The sequence below is a fragment of the Oculina patagonica genome, chromosome 5 (assembly GCF_052425735.1).
Source record: "Oculina patagonica isolate OP01 chromosome 5, crgOcupat, whole genome shotgun sequence".
NCBI classification, from domain to species: domain Eukaryota; kingdom Metazoa; phylum Cnidaria; class Anthozoa; order Scleractinia; family Oculinidae; genus Oculina; species Oculina patagonica.
In genome coordinates, this window is record NC_135762.1 from 12,727,785 (window position 1) to 12,744,688 (window position 16,904).

At 36.6% G+C, this 16,904-nt stretch overlaps 1 protein-coding gene across 5 annotated transcripts in view; it reads right to left on the reverse strand.

The window, feature by feature from the left end:
* The window catches only part of LOC144655508 (receptor-type tyrosine-protein phosphatase F-like), a 30,445-nt gene extending 23,139 nt beyond the window's left edge, over window positions 1–7,306 (reverse strand). For 3 of the 5 annotated variants that reach the window (XM_078515752.1, XM_078515749.1, XM_078515753.1), the window contains exons 1-4: window positions 7,206–7,306; window positions 2,473–2,562; window positions 739–1,329; window positions 179–484 (exon numbers count right to left, since the gene is read on the reverse strand). In XM_078515752.1, coding sequence (XP_078371878.1) covers window positions 179–484; window positions 739–1,329; window positions 2,473–2,539 — 964 coding nt within the window. In that variant the 5' untranslated portion in view covers window positions 2,540–2,562; window positions 7,206–7,306. Of the gene's footprint in view, window positions 1–178; window positions 485–738; window positions 1,330–2,472; window positions 2,563–3,589; window positions 3,726–7,205 lie in introns of those variants that run through there. The other 2 variants (XM_078515751.1, XM_078515750.1) reach the window with 2 other exon arrangements.
* Between the last annotated feature and the right edge of the window lie 9,598 nt (window positions 7,307–16,904).

Genomic DNA, 16,904 nt, shown 5'->3' on the forward strand with positions numbered 1-16,904 from the left:
TCGTTATTTAGCGGCATGTTATTACAAGCAAGTTCAATTGGATGTTACTGTCATTTTGTTGTCTTAAATTCAAGGGTGAAAGGTAAAAAGTCTTCTGCATAGTTTATTTATATTTTTTCTCGAGGTGTGAAGTTGGGTATTTAGGCTGACTAACAAGTTTAAAACAAACACAACTTACAAGAAACCATGACTGTGAGATTCTGTCTCCTTGTATTATACTTGTTTCGAGCTTCGCAGGTGTAGTTTCCGGCATGTCCACTGTCGACTTTGGAAAAGTGAAGTTCAAGTGTGATTCGTTCTTCATCAGCAACTCTTAACAAGGAAACGTTGACTGTTCCGTTTAAATCACCATGTTCTAGCTCTTGGCCATTCCTCAGCCATTTCACAGATGAAGAAGGGACGCTCCATGTGTAACAATTGATAACGTGGCTTTCACCCGCGAACAGAGAAACACTGCTTTCGTCAAACCTAATCCACGGATTGTCTAGAGACAAACGTTAAAGATTATATAGTATATTTAATGCATTATAAAATTAAGTGAACATTTTCTCCAAGTAAAAAGACAGTCAAAGAAATAATAATAAGCATGTGAGAATTGTCCACCTTGTCGTTTAACATGCCATTTGAGGAACTATGCTCTCTTTTGTTTTCTTTTTTGTTCTGTTGCCATTTTATTGTAAATTTAATTTACATAGATTCTAATTAGGGCCTGTTTATAAAAATTGAACTGGTACTTACCAATTGCCGAACAAATTTTATCAACTAAGACGTCTTCCATTTCAGGAAGTGTGGAAAAGCGTTTGACCACGATCAAATCATCCTTGTCTTCTGTAATGTTATGTAGCTCCTGCTGATATGCTTCAGCCGCAATGCCAACGATAAGAATGCGAACGCCTTTTTGTTTGAGAGATTCAGAAGCATTTCTGGGAGGTAATATTTCCAGGGCAAAAAGAGAGCTACTATGAGTAAGGAGAACGGCAATCTTTGGAGTATTCAGACGAGCGCCTCCATGACTTGCATAAACGTGTTCTGATGTAGCTTGAAAAGCTTGATCGATTCTTGTTAGGGAAGCTTCACAATGATCTTGACTTTTTAAATTGTCAAGGACATTACGGAAGTAGTTCATCTCAAATGTTTGTGCAAAGTTCAGTTCTACAGTTGCTTCGTGATTGTAAAGGACAATTGCAGCATTAAACTGAGACGACTTTTTCCAAAGTTTTACCATGACTTCCTTGATAAAGTCTTTTTGAAGACGGAATTTAAAAGGACTTATGTCTGCATTGTCTACCATAAAGGCTACATCTGCTCCGTCACTACAATCGCTGGCAACTGCAAATTGATAATAATAATAACTATAATTAACAGTAGGTCGTAAAGTGGGATCATCCGCGTGAGAGTAGTTATGAGATGAACTGTTGTTGGTGACTGACGTTTCGACAACCTGAGCGGAAGTCATCTGTAAAGTCAAGTGTAAAGTTGTTGTCAGTCGATAATGTTATAAGTCTGGTCCGTTGAAGTTGATTGGTCAGTTTAGCCGTGATGTTATTGGCTGTAAGACTCGTGTAAAGTTTAACAGTACATCTACCGCACTTTTGTAAAATTGGCGTCGTTCATGATGATGATTTTTTTTGCTAAGAATTTTAACAGCGAAACATATTGTTTACCTACTCCGGCATGTGCAAGAGTACAATCTTACTAGAGAGGAAAACTGCAAATGCGAATATCGAATAACTTTATCACAACCACCCATTTTACTTGCTTCTAAGTGGTTAGGTAATGCCGAACCACTGAGAGTCCGATCAGAAACATAGTTTGCACTCTAAGTTACCATGGTAACAAGGCTTTCTCAGGGGCCCACTCTACAAAGACAGCTCAGTGATGGGGCTCCGCTCGCGAGCGCCTTCGGTGTGCCTGGGAACTTCGCTATTAACTACAGTTCACAGGACTATAAGTACATAGGGAAGGACAAACAGTATAATTATATGTGTATAATTAACATTAAAAATACTTTGCATAGGAATTACCAAATAAGACAATTGACTCGTTTTTGATCAGACTCTGTAAAGTTAACAGTCAATGGCAAGTACGCTAACAAAAGAAGGGGTGACTGTTAGTTATTCCGTGACCAATACTTAGAATGAGTCAAAACAATGACATGTTGATGAGAAAGTATGGCTTTGATTGATATAGCAGGATTGCTGCAATGTTATTGGTGTAAAAATCGCATCATTCCCGGCGCGCGCGCACGGGGTGAATCTGACCTTTGGAAGATACAAGATAGAGCTTTTGCCTTGCCAGCACTTCGTGTGATAGATCCGTTTACTTAAGTAAAAGGTTCGTTTCTCATTTCATGGTCATCGCATTAACTTCAATTTTTAATTAACAATTTTATTCATCGAAGTGGAGGTGAATAAAGTCAATAAAAATAGGTTAATAAATTTAAACACTGGCTTAAGCCACGTTAGTACTAACCTTCCTTAACAACGTGTTGGTTCAGAAAGCACCAAAAGGTACATATTATGACTTGATGACATTTCATTGCATCGGATACCTGATAATAAACTAAAATACAAGCTATTACAAGGATATATTAAATTGTCCACTTTATACGGTCGGGTTTTGGAGTGGGGGAGGTGTGGTTGAGGGTTGCTGACGAGGAGGTTTTGAAGGTTCGAGTCGGGCCTTGCTGTTTCAAACTCATCCATTGTGTTTAGAAAGACTAAAAAGTACGCGGAGAAAAGAAGACTAATGGGCACGCGGAAAAAAAATAAGTGTTTTTTGTCTTTTGCCGCTTGGAAATTTGATGTTCTCAAAACTAGCATATTTATTAGTCCTCAAAGCTTGGTTCCTCAGGCTAATATTTGTTGACCAAATTTCAGCCTGAGTGGTCTTAACCCACTTTTTTATACGGGGTTTTACTGTATCTCAATATTAATATTATCTAAATATTACTGCCAAGAAAACCGGAAACAACAAATGCTTTGTTTACACAAAAGTACATTACATCTTTCGATTGCATGAAAAATTAATAGTGGTTAGATGGGTGTTTTTTTTTTAAAAAAAAAGGACTTTAAGAAACACAGAAGAGCACTTTCTGCTGCATTTTGCTTGCGTTAAAGAAATCAGAGCCAGAATGGTCTTTAAAGGAAAACTTAAAATACAACTTTCTTAAATGGTCAGGATTTAGTTTGAGAAAAATTGACTTATCGTTGCAAAAAAGATGTTAAATTTACCACCACAGTCAGTTCTACTACAATAACAATACGAAAGCCAAGTAATTACTAAATAAAGCGAAAAATAATGAATGTTGATGTATATTAATTTAAGGAAAGAGTATTTGTTTGATTGCTTAATTATATCATTCTGTTTTCATCCAACTGTAAATTTTTTCAGCATTTAGGAATAAAATGTAATACTCTTAGGATTTTTTTTTGAACATTGGCTGGACAAGCCTCGACATGCGCTACTTTGAGGAGTTAAAAAAGGCCAAAGGAAAGACAACGTTCGGCGGTGATTAAGTTAAAAGATTAATAAAAACGTTTCGGTAGTATGATCTTCACCAGACACATCGCGTGAAAAAAAATCTTACCTTGCTTTTGCTAACCGTGATGGTAAATTACGCAGTAATGGCAGCATTCGAGTGCGGTTTTATGAATCGCTAAGGGTACATGCACTGTGATATTTCCCTATTTTTTCTCTAAGAAAAAAAATCTGGCTTACTTTGAAATGAGGTCTTCGTCTCAAATTAAACGGAAGAAGTTTGTCCGAATAAGATATGGAACCATGCAAGTTAAGGCAGCCAATCGGATGATGTTGTTCTATATATCTATTCTATTATAATACACCATATATTGACATATAAATAAAATGGACTTCCGGAAACGGAAACGGCGAGTAGAAATCAATTAATAAGCTTAGTGTTGTTTATCATGGCGTTTTAAATAACTACGCTAAATAATGGGGTTTATTTGATTTCCTAAATAGAGAGATTGCTTTAATTAATTTATCTACGTAAATCGAGTTAATGTGAAAAGTGGAGTGCGGAAGCTTTTACGGGAATGGCGTTGTAGAGTGAAGGCTGGACACGGTTATTTTTTTTCTCAGAACATAATTATTTATCTGCATATAGACGCCTTTGAAGAGCAGTAGGCAGTATTTAAAAGATTGACAAGTTCTGATTTGTTGGCCTTTGAACTGAAAGCAATTTCTTATTTTTTTTAGTGCCCCCGTCTAAAACGCTACTGTCATATTTTCTTCTGGCTCCTGTTTCAAACGTTGGATTCTGTCAAGCTTTTCCCTCTTAACAGCTTCCCATTTTTTCAGTTTCTTTTTCAGGCTCCCAATCCCATATGTATGAGTTATCGATGCAATCGATAACTAAACGATGACATCAGTGACTGAACATTTTGTGACCTATCGATAAGACATCGTTTACCCATTGATTATCGGTAATAAAAAGTGACTAAAATACTGATTACCTGTCGGTTATTCGTAAATGTCATTGATGAGATATCCATGGTATACAGTAATGGTCATTATATGTGCCATTGTTGCTCTCTGCTAATTTCGCCGCGGGAGGACTCTTTTCGTTTTTTCCGTCTCGGAGTGGAAAACAAAAACAGTTACGACCTTTTTTTCTTATTCGGAGGCATTTTACACCAAATTAACCTCCGACTTTGAAGAAACAGACTTCCCACATGACAGAAGTAATGTGGGAATCTAGCAAATCTATACTGCCTGATTACAATGTAACTTGAATATCACGTGACTTGTTTTGTGAAACCTTGAAACACAAGTTAATCCAGTATGACAAGATTTTGACAACGAGAAATTAACATCATTAAAATGGAAAAACAACTTTCGCGCCCAAAAGTTTTGTACAGACATATCATTTTTTATAGACCTTGAAAATTCGAGACAACAAAGAAAAACGTTTTTTTTTTTTCGAAAAGTGTTATACCTCGAGGCGCTCTTAGTTGTACATGTACTTTTTTGTTTGGGTAGAGCAGGATGAATAGTATGTAAGTAATGAACAAGGTGTATTTGCACATCATGTTCATTAGTTTAAAAATGTTAAACTGAAATCATTCAAGCTCAAGAAAGAAGAAAAAACTACACAATATTAAACTTCTAAGAGAAGGGAAAACAACAACAACAACAACAAAGCAAGTTACATGTAGCTTGTTTACCAGCTTAACACCGACAAAGATTTGCTTATTAGAAGCATTTCTTAATAGGACTGGTTGTAAAAAGTAATAGACGATGTCATATGAGGTAACCTTAAATATCTATGAGATCTATCATATCTTTGTTCGTTTACAAGGAACTAGAACAAAATACGTGTCTTATAGATACGTCAGAACACATAAAAGCCAAACCTTCGTCTTGATAAAAAGTATAGTAGCACTATGTATGACCGCTCCGAAACATAGGCCTAGTTTTCACTAGCGACACAAGCACAAGCGCAAGCACAAGGGCATTCACGCAATTAAAAACCAATTTTGATCTTTGTGCTTTTGCTTGCCGCACCCACAAGCACAAGCATCAAAATGCAATGCGCTTGTGCTTTTGCTTGTGTCGAAGCCGTTTTCACGGTGAAATTAGAGTTTTATCCTTGCGCTTCTGCTTGTGCTTGTGCTTGCGTCGCTAGTGGAAATCAGGCTATATTGTACATTCAAATGTAAAAACTAACAAGATTGAAATAAAACAGTTTTAAATTGCATACCTTTTCCATGGTATTAAAACAACGATTGCCTCCAACTGAATAAACGCAATTGAAGAGATATAAAGCTATTCCTTCAAAATGGTCAATCTCTTTAATCCCGTTGATTTTGTACAGCGATTTCGTTCTTATTCAATTCATATCAGTTCGGATCCAAAAGCGGTCGTATTGTTATTATCTTTTAATGGATTGCCATTCTAACAAAACTAAAGCAAACATCATTTGCATTGCATAAAGCCCTTTTATAAGTAAAAATAAATGTTTACTTTAAAAACGTGCTTCAAAAGAAGAATGAAAAATTCGTAAGAAAAAGTTCAATTTTGTTAAAAACAGCCCTGTACAGTTCATTATGACCTTCTGATTACACATGTACACATCAGCGCTTTTTTTCATTAAGCATCGCTCTTGCGCCTGGTGTCTTTTGCTACACCTGATGCATTTTGCATAAATTCACTATTCTTACCAGCTCTTGCGGGCTTCCCTCTGTTAAGCTGAACTTGACAACTTAATGGGCAATTTATATAAACATCATTAATGACAATCCTTGCTGACAAAAGAATCTCCTTGAAATCCAGCTGTATCATTTTGTTTTGTTTTGTTATGTTTTGTTTTACTGTACTTACACTATCACTTTCAACACGACGTACCGAAAAAAATATCCACATGGAAATCACGCGTTTGTGTTTGTGGATTGTTTAACGGCAAACCACAAACACAAATCTAGCTCACTACGCCATAAATTTGTACCGAATTTATCGCATAGCAGCAATTTAATGTTGGCAGCAAAATTGTTTTCAACAATAATGATATCATTATGCCAAGGTGCGCAATTAAGACACGGATAGTGCGATGAAGTTCGATGATGCACCGTTTTTCATGCACAACAATAGGGCAAAACGTTTTTAGAGCCATCTAAATGCCCCTTAGTGTTCTGCTCTTCTATCCACTACGATACCTTCATCCTATACGATACTAGCAGCTGTATCGGCAATAAGTGCGTTTAAGACGGCTTGCGCTAAACATGCGAGCAATAAAGGCAAAAATAAAGTTACCACGAAGAACTCATGGCAATGTAACACTTTTAATACAGTTACGAAAAAATCAGCGAAACTTGAGCTCTCGATGCAAGCTGACCCCGCAGGAGAAAAATGAATTTCAAGTTGTCCATATTTATGTTAAAACGGACGTTTCACGTCAGTTCAAAATAATGTTTGAGGAGGTTTAACATTGACGTCCTCGAGAATGCTTTAGAATTCAATCGCGGAGTCACTTAGAGAAATGAATTTCGGTGAGATGTTTCAAAATTAATGGTATACAAAATGTTACCGTGCTACGAGAACATTTTTTGGTTATTAATTTTCGCATTTATTGCTCAAACTTTCAGCGGAATCATTCTTAAGATTTGTTCTTGAAACTGTGAAACTTGTTTTAACCTCGGTGGTAATTAAAAAAACAACAAGAACAACAACATGCAATACCTCACCTTATATCGTGAAAAAGCTGTTATCTTTAACCGCGCTGTATTCAGTGAAACTCGGTGTAATTATTTTGTCTCCCTACCAGGATCGTAGAACGCGCGCGCCCAGAAGAAGGCAGAATGGCAATCAAAGAGATCAGATAGTCCAACATAATAAATATACTCTGTCTCCATCGAAACGAGCTTCGTTGTCTACCTTGACAGCTGCACTTCCGTGCCATTTAAGCATACACGTGGAGATACTTATCTTACCGGAAGTTGTAATGCATTGTTGAATGAAAACAATATCCGTTGTCAGGCAATAAGTCCAGTTTGTATATCGAAAGTGTTAAACACGGAAAACCTTCACAGTCTTAATGAAAGAACAATATACTTTAAAACAACAACGAAAAACAACAAAGTAAAGGAGCCGTTTACACAGCTAATTGAAATGGCAGAATTCCCGTTTGATTGTAGTAATTGGTTTAAATGATACTTTTAAGAAGGAGGTTGAATCTTTTTTTTTTTTTGGCAAAAGGGGTCTTTGTTATTACTATCTAGTCAATAAACATATCGCGAATAATCTCAGTTTATTATTAAATTTGTATATAGAAAGTGTTGAACAGCTACAATTACAGGAAAAACCTCCACAGTCTGAAATATGAAAGAAGAATATATTTCAAAACAATTTAACGAAAAACAACAAAGTAAGTGAGCCGTTTACACAGCTAGTTAAAATTACAGAATTTCCGTTTGATTGTAGTAATTAGTTTAAATGATACTTTTAAGAAGGTTGAATCTTTTTTTTTTTTTTTTGGCAAAAGGGGTCTTTGTTATTACTATCTATTCAATAAACATATCGCGAATAGTCTCGGTTTATTATTTATTTGAATGGAATTTTAGCTCAGGAATGTAAGTGTGGAATGGTGCCTTGCCGCTTTTAGGTATTTTCGTTTCCGTATTGCTGCCTCGTTTTGTGCCGTTAACTGTCAATATTGTAGAAGTTTCAATAAATAAATTGAACAAATAAATAAAAAAAAAATATAAGATAATTATTACTGGCGGTAAAGTGCAAGAACTATACAAATATAAATAGGTGAATAGGGGTTCTGAGCCAGTGGGTTAAAGGAAACCAATTACCGACATCAGGGACCTGTCAAATCAAAAGAACACTTTTTTATACATTGCAATGCGGCATATGTATTTTAAGTCAGTAGCTATCATTTAATTATTCAGGAATCATTTTTTTTCAAGAATAGTGGTACGCATGCATTCATTCAAATACTGAATTCATATATGTTATTGAAACTGGTAATATTGGACTTAAAAGTAAATACAGGTCAATATATTCAGCATACTACAGTCCACTACATGCGCACGTACTGTGAGACTGTGTATTGTAAGGTTGAGTGGCGAAAATAGGCTTGAGGAAATTGCCTGGTGTGGAAGATCTTCGTCGAAAACAGCTTATGAATCTCAGCCTTTTTAGGAGCTACATTTGGCAACTTCAGCGTTAAAGATGAATTACAGTCCGTACTGCGCAATCTCGGCTGCAATGTTTATGAGCCTCACAAACAAAGCAAAACTAAAAATTACGTGACAAACTTACCTGTTTCTTCATTATTAACGCCAGATATCCTTGCAGAACAAATAATAACAAGTAGAAGAACCTTGACGCTATTTCAAACCGACGTTTCAGCTCATCGGAAATTCTTGAACGAAACGAACTGTAATGGCGGACTAAAAAACGTCATGTATGCTGTCACCGAAGTGTAACGTTTCAACGAATTCAAAACAAAAACGTAGACAAACCCGGAGTCTGCGCAGTACGGACTGGAAATCAGCTTTAACACTAGCGACATAACGACCTTACGTCATAACGGCAACGCACGTAACGACATAAAAAAGATCAGTTTTTTTCCCTGGGCCTCGTTTAATAAGCGACATAACAGTGACATAACGGCAAGCCTATTCCATCTTATGGTTTCTTAATATGCTGAATTTACACAATCAATATTTAATCGACCTATGTGTCCTTTGCTGGAAGTCTCAAATTTCAGCGCTATTTCCATGGTAATGTCATATCTTTATCAACAACCTGCTCGTCTGTTTCATTTGTCCATTTCTCTATGTTTATTTTAATTTCGCAATTCGTTGGCCACGTACCTATGTACGTAAAACATTAATTTTCACAAATTTATAATACGTGCTGAGAATATCACCACGATTTTTTTCTTCGACCATTGATGAATGTGGCGCAAAATTAATACAGCCTGGGCTGGCAAGGAAGGTAAGAAATTGAAATAAATGAGATAAATTCATTTAACCTATTTTAATTTTGTAAACATTTTTAGAGCTTGTTTAACCTGCATTCAATTTGAGCGTCATAAAAGACGGTTGAGTCTAAGAAAATGTAGTTCGTGGCAGAGCCATAGTTTTAGTTACTGAATAATATTTATAGAACTGCAGAATATTTACGAATGAATGAATATTTACACTAAAAAAAGACTGTTACGACATAATCATTAAGGTCGCGGGGGACACCTTAGACTCATCATTATGCATTTATTTAAAGCGTATGCACGAAGAACAACGACTGACATCGACAACTTTACGAGATATTTATGACTGGACAAAAATATGGGCGCGTGCGCGTGATTTGTAAAAAATCCCTGTTTCTTTGATATTTTAACCAATTTAAAACAAGACTTAGCGATAAACGTTCATATAGACTGTAGGAAGTCGTTGACCTTTTTTATTTAAATTTGAATATTTCTGCAACTCAGAGTAATCACAAAAATATTCGGCATAAACAATCGTGTCCTTTTCAAAAACGCATTGTTCTCACCATAAAAGCGTGGAATATAATTACCATAATTACATATCTCCTTGGCAAAATGATCGTATTTACGTCGGGACGCCTTCGGAAATCTCAAAGTTTGGACTTTTCCGACAATTTTGTGGCAGAGAATACAGCACGGATAAAGAACTTCATGACTTGCCACTGCAGATGAGTAAACTATGAATACCGTTGTGTGTCATAACAGAAGCGGAATTTTAAACCAGCGCTTTTAGAAAGAGGTGGAAGACATTAAATTCAAATTTGCGCACTTATGCTGCCATAACTTGCTGGCAAACTTTAAATTAAAAAATCCGCTTCTGTTATGACACTCTAGAGGTATTGACTGATTAGTTTTTGACAAAATCGCAGTGTGCTGTCTTCTACTCGTTCCGCAAACTCTGCCACAAAATCATGTTTTTCCCAATTTGGCACTAACGAGGCTATAACATCGCCGTAAAAATCAATCTACCAAATAAAAGATGACATTCACAATCTTTCATCATTTCGTTATGTCTATGTAAATTTTGAGCTTAATCGCACCCATAACTGCCGAGAAATAAGCGTTTTAAAAGATGCAGGTCAAGCAAAATTTCCCTTCATGAATTTATTCATGCTGTTGGTATCCCCCGCGACCTTAAATGCGATCTTGCCAGAGAGTAACATGGTGTTTACATATTATACGGTATTTGCAAGCATTTGCCTGGTTAAGTTTTTTTACATATCTTAGCAGATGTAGATCTGGGTGCAGGCAAATAAATTACCAAAGCCGTCACCAGGACTTCCAAAAGATTAAACTAATCTATGTATGAATGTTCAGCAAACAGTACATGAATTTTGCTCTTGTAAACAAAACTTGTTGAAATGTACTTGTTCGAACAGGTATTTTTATACTCGGTATTGAATTACAAGTCAGATTTCCTCAGCCGTTGTTGGGGAGGGAAAAGAAAAATGCCTTTCGCAATTTTTTAGGGCAACACATGCGCTAGAAGGGTGCTAAAGCTTCCCCTATCACAAATTGCATGCCATAACTAAGGCGTGCACTCGGTCTGTCGAGAAAACTAGGCGCATTTTCGTTTTTGAAAAACGAATGATTTGTATAATGCACTGCATTGCTCAATTGCGACATAAAAAGAACGGTCAGTGGATGTGCATGTCGTTTTGCAAGCGCGTATTCACGGACTGTTCGTAGTTTGAGTTAAGAATTAGAGCACCCTCCAGTTATCGGAGCAATAACAGAATTGCTACCAAATAAAGTATAAAAAAAAGTAAATAAAGAAGAAAGTAAGGAAAAAGTACACTGGCGAAGTTATAAAAACTTGTTAAGTCTGAAGCTATCATTTACATTTACTTTGTTTCAAAGATGCCAAATTGTTTATGCCACCTGACTACTAACTATGGTGAGATCCATTTCGAAATCCGTTGAAGCCGTTTCCATTTGTAATCATTGGTACTCCAGCTGATATTTTAAGTTCTCGGTTGTACAGTTCCAAACATTTAATTACATTCATTGTATCATGCTTATGTTCGTTTTTACAATCGATGAAAGATTTTTTCGGAAAAACGATAGTTTTGTTCACATATAAAGGAGGTTTTTAATGTCTTTATCAATACTTAGAACAATACAAAATTTACAGTTGTAGTTTGTCTAGCCTGCCGTTACTTTATTTTCGTTTTTCAGTTGGTCCTACGGAATAATAATGTGGGAAATTGCAACTGTTGGTAATTAATTATTAGAATTATGTTTAGTACAAGACTAATAAATAAGCACTTGGTTCACTACTGTTTACAGAAAAATGTAGAACCTCATTTCATTATTTGTCTTAATATTCTCGAGCGTCTTGTTTGAGCGTCCTTCTAGGACCTTTGGGTGATTTTGCCATTCTTCAGAATCTCCAAAACTACTTAGCCTTTAACTAGGTGATAGTGGACAACTAAAAGGCACATGGTCAGCGTTCAGACCGCGCTGACCTGGACACTAGTTTTCACGATTTGAAAAAGTCCACCTTAACCCGAAATCAAAAATACGCGTAGAGAACCTTAATTCTCAATTCTTAATTCTCCCGCTTAGTGAAACTCTGAGAGATTGAAGCAGATTTCTGAAGGTTTGTTTTGAAAAAAGTCCACGGTGGACTTTTTTTTAAAACGTGGAAACTGGTGCCCAGGTCAGCGCGGTAAGAACGCTGACCATGTCCCTTTTATTCCAAAGCAGTGTGATGCTGCTAATACTGAGCCTGAGGCGAATAATTGCTTTAGTATACTTTTCAGAGATGAACATCAAAAACTGCAAAAATAGCATTAGAAAACACGAACCCAACAAACATAAGTGTTCGCTTGCATACGTGTAAACCAGTTTAAATCATCGATTGAAATCTTAATTTACACCCATTTTTTAGCAATAAAACGGAAAAATACAAACACTACAAAAAAGATAGATATCTGGTACCTTTGTTTAATCGTTGGTGACTTCCAAGCAATTGTGTGAATCCTCTCGAAGTTACTAGCTCCAGTGAGAAGAGAGCTAAATAATGGTTTGCCCGTCGATCTGACTGAGCTCATGGCCTCGTGCGATCTCCAAAACCACCATGTTTACGATCAATTCTAATGCCTTGAAAACCATCTCTAGAAAATATTCTCGGTCCAATAGCCTTGGTAGTTAACCCTCGGACGGTTTTTTCCAAATTTTGAGATAACGATTTACTCTACAATGCTGAAACTTTCAGTAGCTGTTCATTCATCCTATGCAGAAATTTCGATATGTCAACCATGTGTCCATGGTATTTGACGTTGCCATGGCAACGTCATAAATTCAAGTATTTCCAAAAATCGTCATTTTTACCATTTTTGTTAATTTTTCCAGTTTTTTTTAAACAGAAGTGCAAAATGTGTTTATTTTTATGTTCCGTAAGCATTCTGGCTTGATTTTGCATCAATTTCCGTTATTTTCTGACTGTCTAAGAAAATGTTGAAATCCAAGATGGCGGATCCAAGATGGCGGCTCTAATGACGTCACGTGACGTCATGTGACGTCACAGCCAATTAAAATTACGACATCCTGTAGAGTAAGTGTAGGGCTTTCTTCTCAGTTCAAAATAATTTCGCCACGCCTTTATATAACGAAAACTCCGGTGAGGGATTCCATCTACCCCCCCCCCCCCCTTGTACGATGGTGGGGGTGTGAGTTTGCTTGTACGTTCGAGAGTTAATTTGTAAAATTACCATTAATTGAAATATCCAGGACTTGGAGTGATTTCTTTTAAACGAGAGAAATTTTCATTCAGCAAATTCCGCCTGGATGCTATATTCACCGCCTAGCGCGGTGAATATTGCATCATAGTCCGAGCTTATCATTACATTTCAGGTTAGAAGGTCTTATGTTAGGAGAAAGCCATCACATTTAGCTCCAAGTCGTTCTTATTTGGCTCAATGCTTTCACTAGCTTTAACTATGAGGGCAGTTGAATTTCATTCACTTGGTTAGTATTTGTTTCGTGTGATTCCGTGCGAGTGGATCGGACGCGGACAAAGCCAGACATGAACAACTTGTTTTGAAAAAGAGGATGTCTTGGAGGTGGAGCTTTTCTTTACCTTGGGGAAGGTCATAGGCGTACGGGCAAATGTTTGCCAGGGGGGGCGGTGACACATTTACCCAAAAAATTCTCACAAGTTGCCCAAATTTTAACGAAACAGTCGAGAAGAAACGAGGGTCATACGATGCACTAACATAGGCGTACAAATGAAGTGACAAATTTCTTATATAAGAATCTATCATAGGAGCTCATTAGCTGTCTCCTACATTTCGACGCCCGAAGATGTCAACAATACAATCCATGTGATTGTTGATTACAGAGTTGAAATATGCCCAATAAATAATAATAAGCGCGATGACAAGTAATAATTTAGGCCAATTAAAAAAAACAAATTTTTCTCGTCGGGATTTCTATAAAAAGAGAGCGGGCGGGCGCCTTTTTGATATTTCTTAATTATCTATTATTTTGTTGCATTCTATACCTGAGTTATTAGAATATTCGAAGCGAACTTTTTAAATAAATCCCGCAAAGTTATAATTACTTTAATAATTACTGACCTAGCGTAACATGGATTTAACGTTTTTTGTTCGGTCTATCTTTTCCAAATACAAAATAAATAATAAAAAAAGAGAGGCGACCCAAAAAAATGAAGTGGGCAGGACAAGAAACATTTGCTTTGTTTTTTTTGTTTTTTTTTTTTACTTGGCCTTACTGACAAGTAGTCGACCCATCGGGTGCTGCGGAGGTAAGTTTTCAATCTACGCAACGCACTGAATGATCGTTCTGCAGTGCATATTGTAGCAGGTATCACTGCATGGATATGAATCACGTAAAGAAACTCTGAAAACTTATCAAAAATATCATTCTCTTGCATTGTCTCCAGCATTTCTGAAACAGTCATGCAGCCTAATCCGCGCAAACGACGAAAACTCATGCACATTTTCTGCTCGTCGATTTTGTAAAATTTAGCAACGCGGAGAAGCTTTCTTTATCAGATGTTTACTGTGACAGATATTTGCAATACAGTGCCCAACAGTAAAAAAAATTACAAATATGTATATAAAGAAATGATCCCCTTTACTATTAGCCAGCAGAAACTCGTCAGAAGCTAAACAACCACTGTCTCATGTGAATCGTTTAACTAGCTTTCACACGCCGTCTACAGGTTAAAATATAAAATATCTATGGCTTCGAAAAAACTTTTTTAAAAACTGGCTTTGCCCAAAGTTCTCTTGCTGCCCAAAAAATCTGAGTTGCCCAAACTTTAGGGGGGCTGCAGCCCCCCAGCCCCCCCGGCCCGTACGCCTATGGGGAAGGTACTGGCCATGCAACTCGTGCTGGAACATCACCAGACACCACATAAGCTCGTCATTTAAACGACTTTTCTAAGTTCTTTTAGCCTTAAATGAAGCGAACAAACCTCAATAGTTCCCGCGGCGATCGTGAACTCCTTACGACTACTCTCCTTGCGACTACTCTAACTCATGAATACAGAAATGTCTGAATACAGAATACGTGAGTACAGAATTCGAATACAGAAAGCGCATGGTTACAGAAACCTAATGCTTTTACTAAACTGAGAAATAATTAAAGTATGCAGTGTGCGATGCTCGACTCTTCTTCATCATACTGTTCATAAGTATGGACTATTTGCAGTGCGTTAGTCAAGCTGCTTAGCACATTTTTTCAACTGTTCCTTTTCGGCGATGTTTTAAAAGTATAATTTTTGCCGCGACTAGACTCAAAACTGACATTTGTCAAAAACAAGAAAAATTCAAAACCATTTTTTTATGAGAAAATTTGCATTCCTGCTTTCCAAGGTTTCGCTAAATACGTGCGGGAAACATGAAAGTCTCTTCATTTTTGATCACGTCCTTTTGGTATTTTCCGATTATTTAAACCTACTGGCAACAAAGGTACGTACTTATTAACAGCCTAAAGTACTAAAGTTATTCAACGAATTTCACGTACTTTTTTAATTGGAATAATTTTATGTAAGCACACGAGCCAGGTCAAAAATATGTTTAATTTTATTTTAAAAAAGAATTGCGAAAAATGGTGAAATAAGCAAAACGTACGGAAAGAAAAAAATAAGTCTGTGACTACAGACAAGCACATTCTTTCTTTGAGACAACCAAGTTGTTACATCACGTTGACTATCTCGGCTACGTGCAATTGACGATATAGGAACGTGCATGTAAATTTAAATGTTAACCTAAAAGAGTCAACCGGGTTTTTCAGAGAACAGTTAAGGAGGCTCGATGTAGTTTCTTTAGCCGAAGGGTGGTTGTTTTAAAAATTAAAATTATCTAGGAAGCCAATGTTCGATTTTTGCCAAAATACACCATAATGATCAAATATGACCAAATTTTAATTTTTTATCCGTCACTTAGTCACAAAGGTTACCATAGCAACGATTGACGTTTTCTTTTGTTCTCAAACAAGCTTGATTTTCTCGAAATCTAGATTGACTCTTGGTGTTTATTTTTTGATATGTTAAAGTTTAGTAGATTGACTAACTGATGACGAAATTTTAGACAAATCTGTAAGAGCGTTTTCAAGTAAATCAATGTATTTTAATGTTTAACATTTATTTTCTCAGAGTACCCTCCTGAAAACCACCCCCTAGGTGATTGGAGGCCTCCTCTTAAAATATTATTTATTATAAGGCCTCGGAAACTGTGAATTTTTAATCGGCCTCTTAAGGTTTTCTCTGTCTCCGCTCTTCGTCCTTGTTTTTGCCGTTAACCCTTTAACCGGCAATCGTACATATGTGTACGAAAATCACCAGCAGTGATTGAAAAAACTCTAGCTTTTACATATCTGGGCACATGATAGTAATGACTGCTTTTTATGGCAAAGTGATAATTTTCATAGCTTTAAAAGCCAGCTAACTGACTACAACTCTTGATTTATGTTGCATATGGTTGTTTGTTCAGCAGCAAATCTGAAAATGCCCGTTTTCTACGTAACAGGACAACAACAAAAAACACACATCTTTGCCTCCATTTTTTTAATGAAAAAATAATTCTGACTTCAAAAATATACATTTGCAGCAAACTTCAACCCTATTCCCTTCCGTTCACCAAGGAAAATTCCCATCAATCATTCAGCAGACTCAGCAATTACTATTCGATTAGAGCTATGCTTGCAAACCTGTAATTTCCTCGTTGGTGACCGAAAGGGATGCTTGGGAAAACAGTCATGGCGGCGGCATGAAAGGCTTCCTACCTTTATTCCATATATTTTTTATAAGTGTCGAGCCACCCAATCCTGCCGGCAAAATGTTGCACCGATTGCATTCTTTGGAAGTCAGAACTCGTCCAAAATGCCTTGGCAGGTCTTGGAATCCACCCAC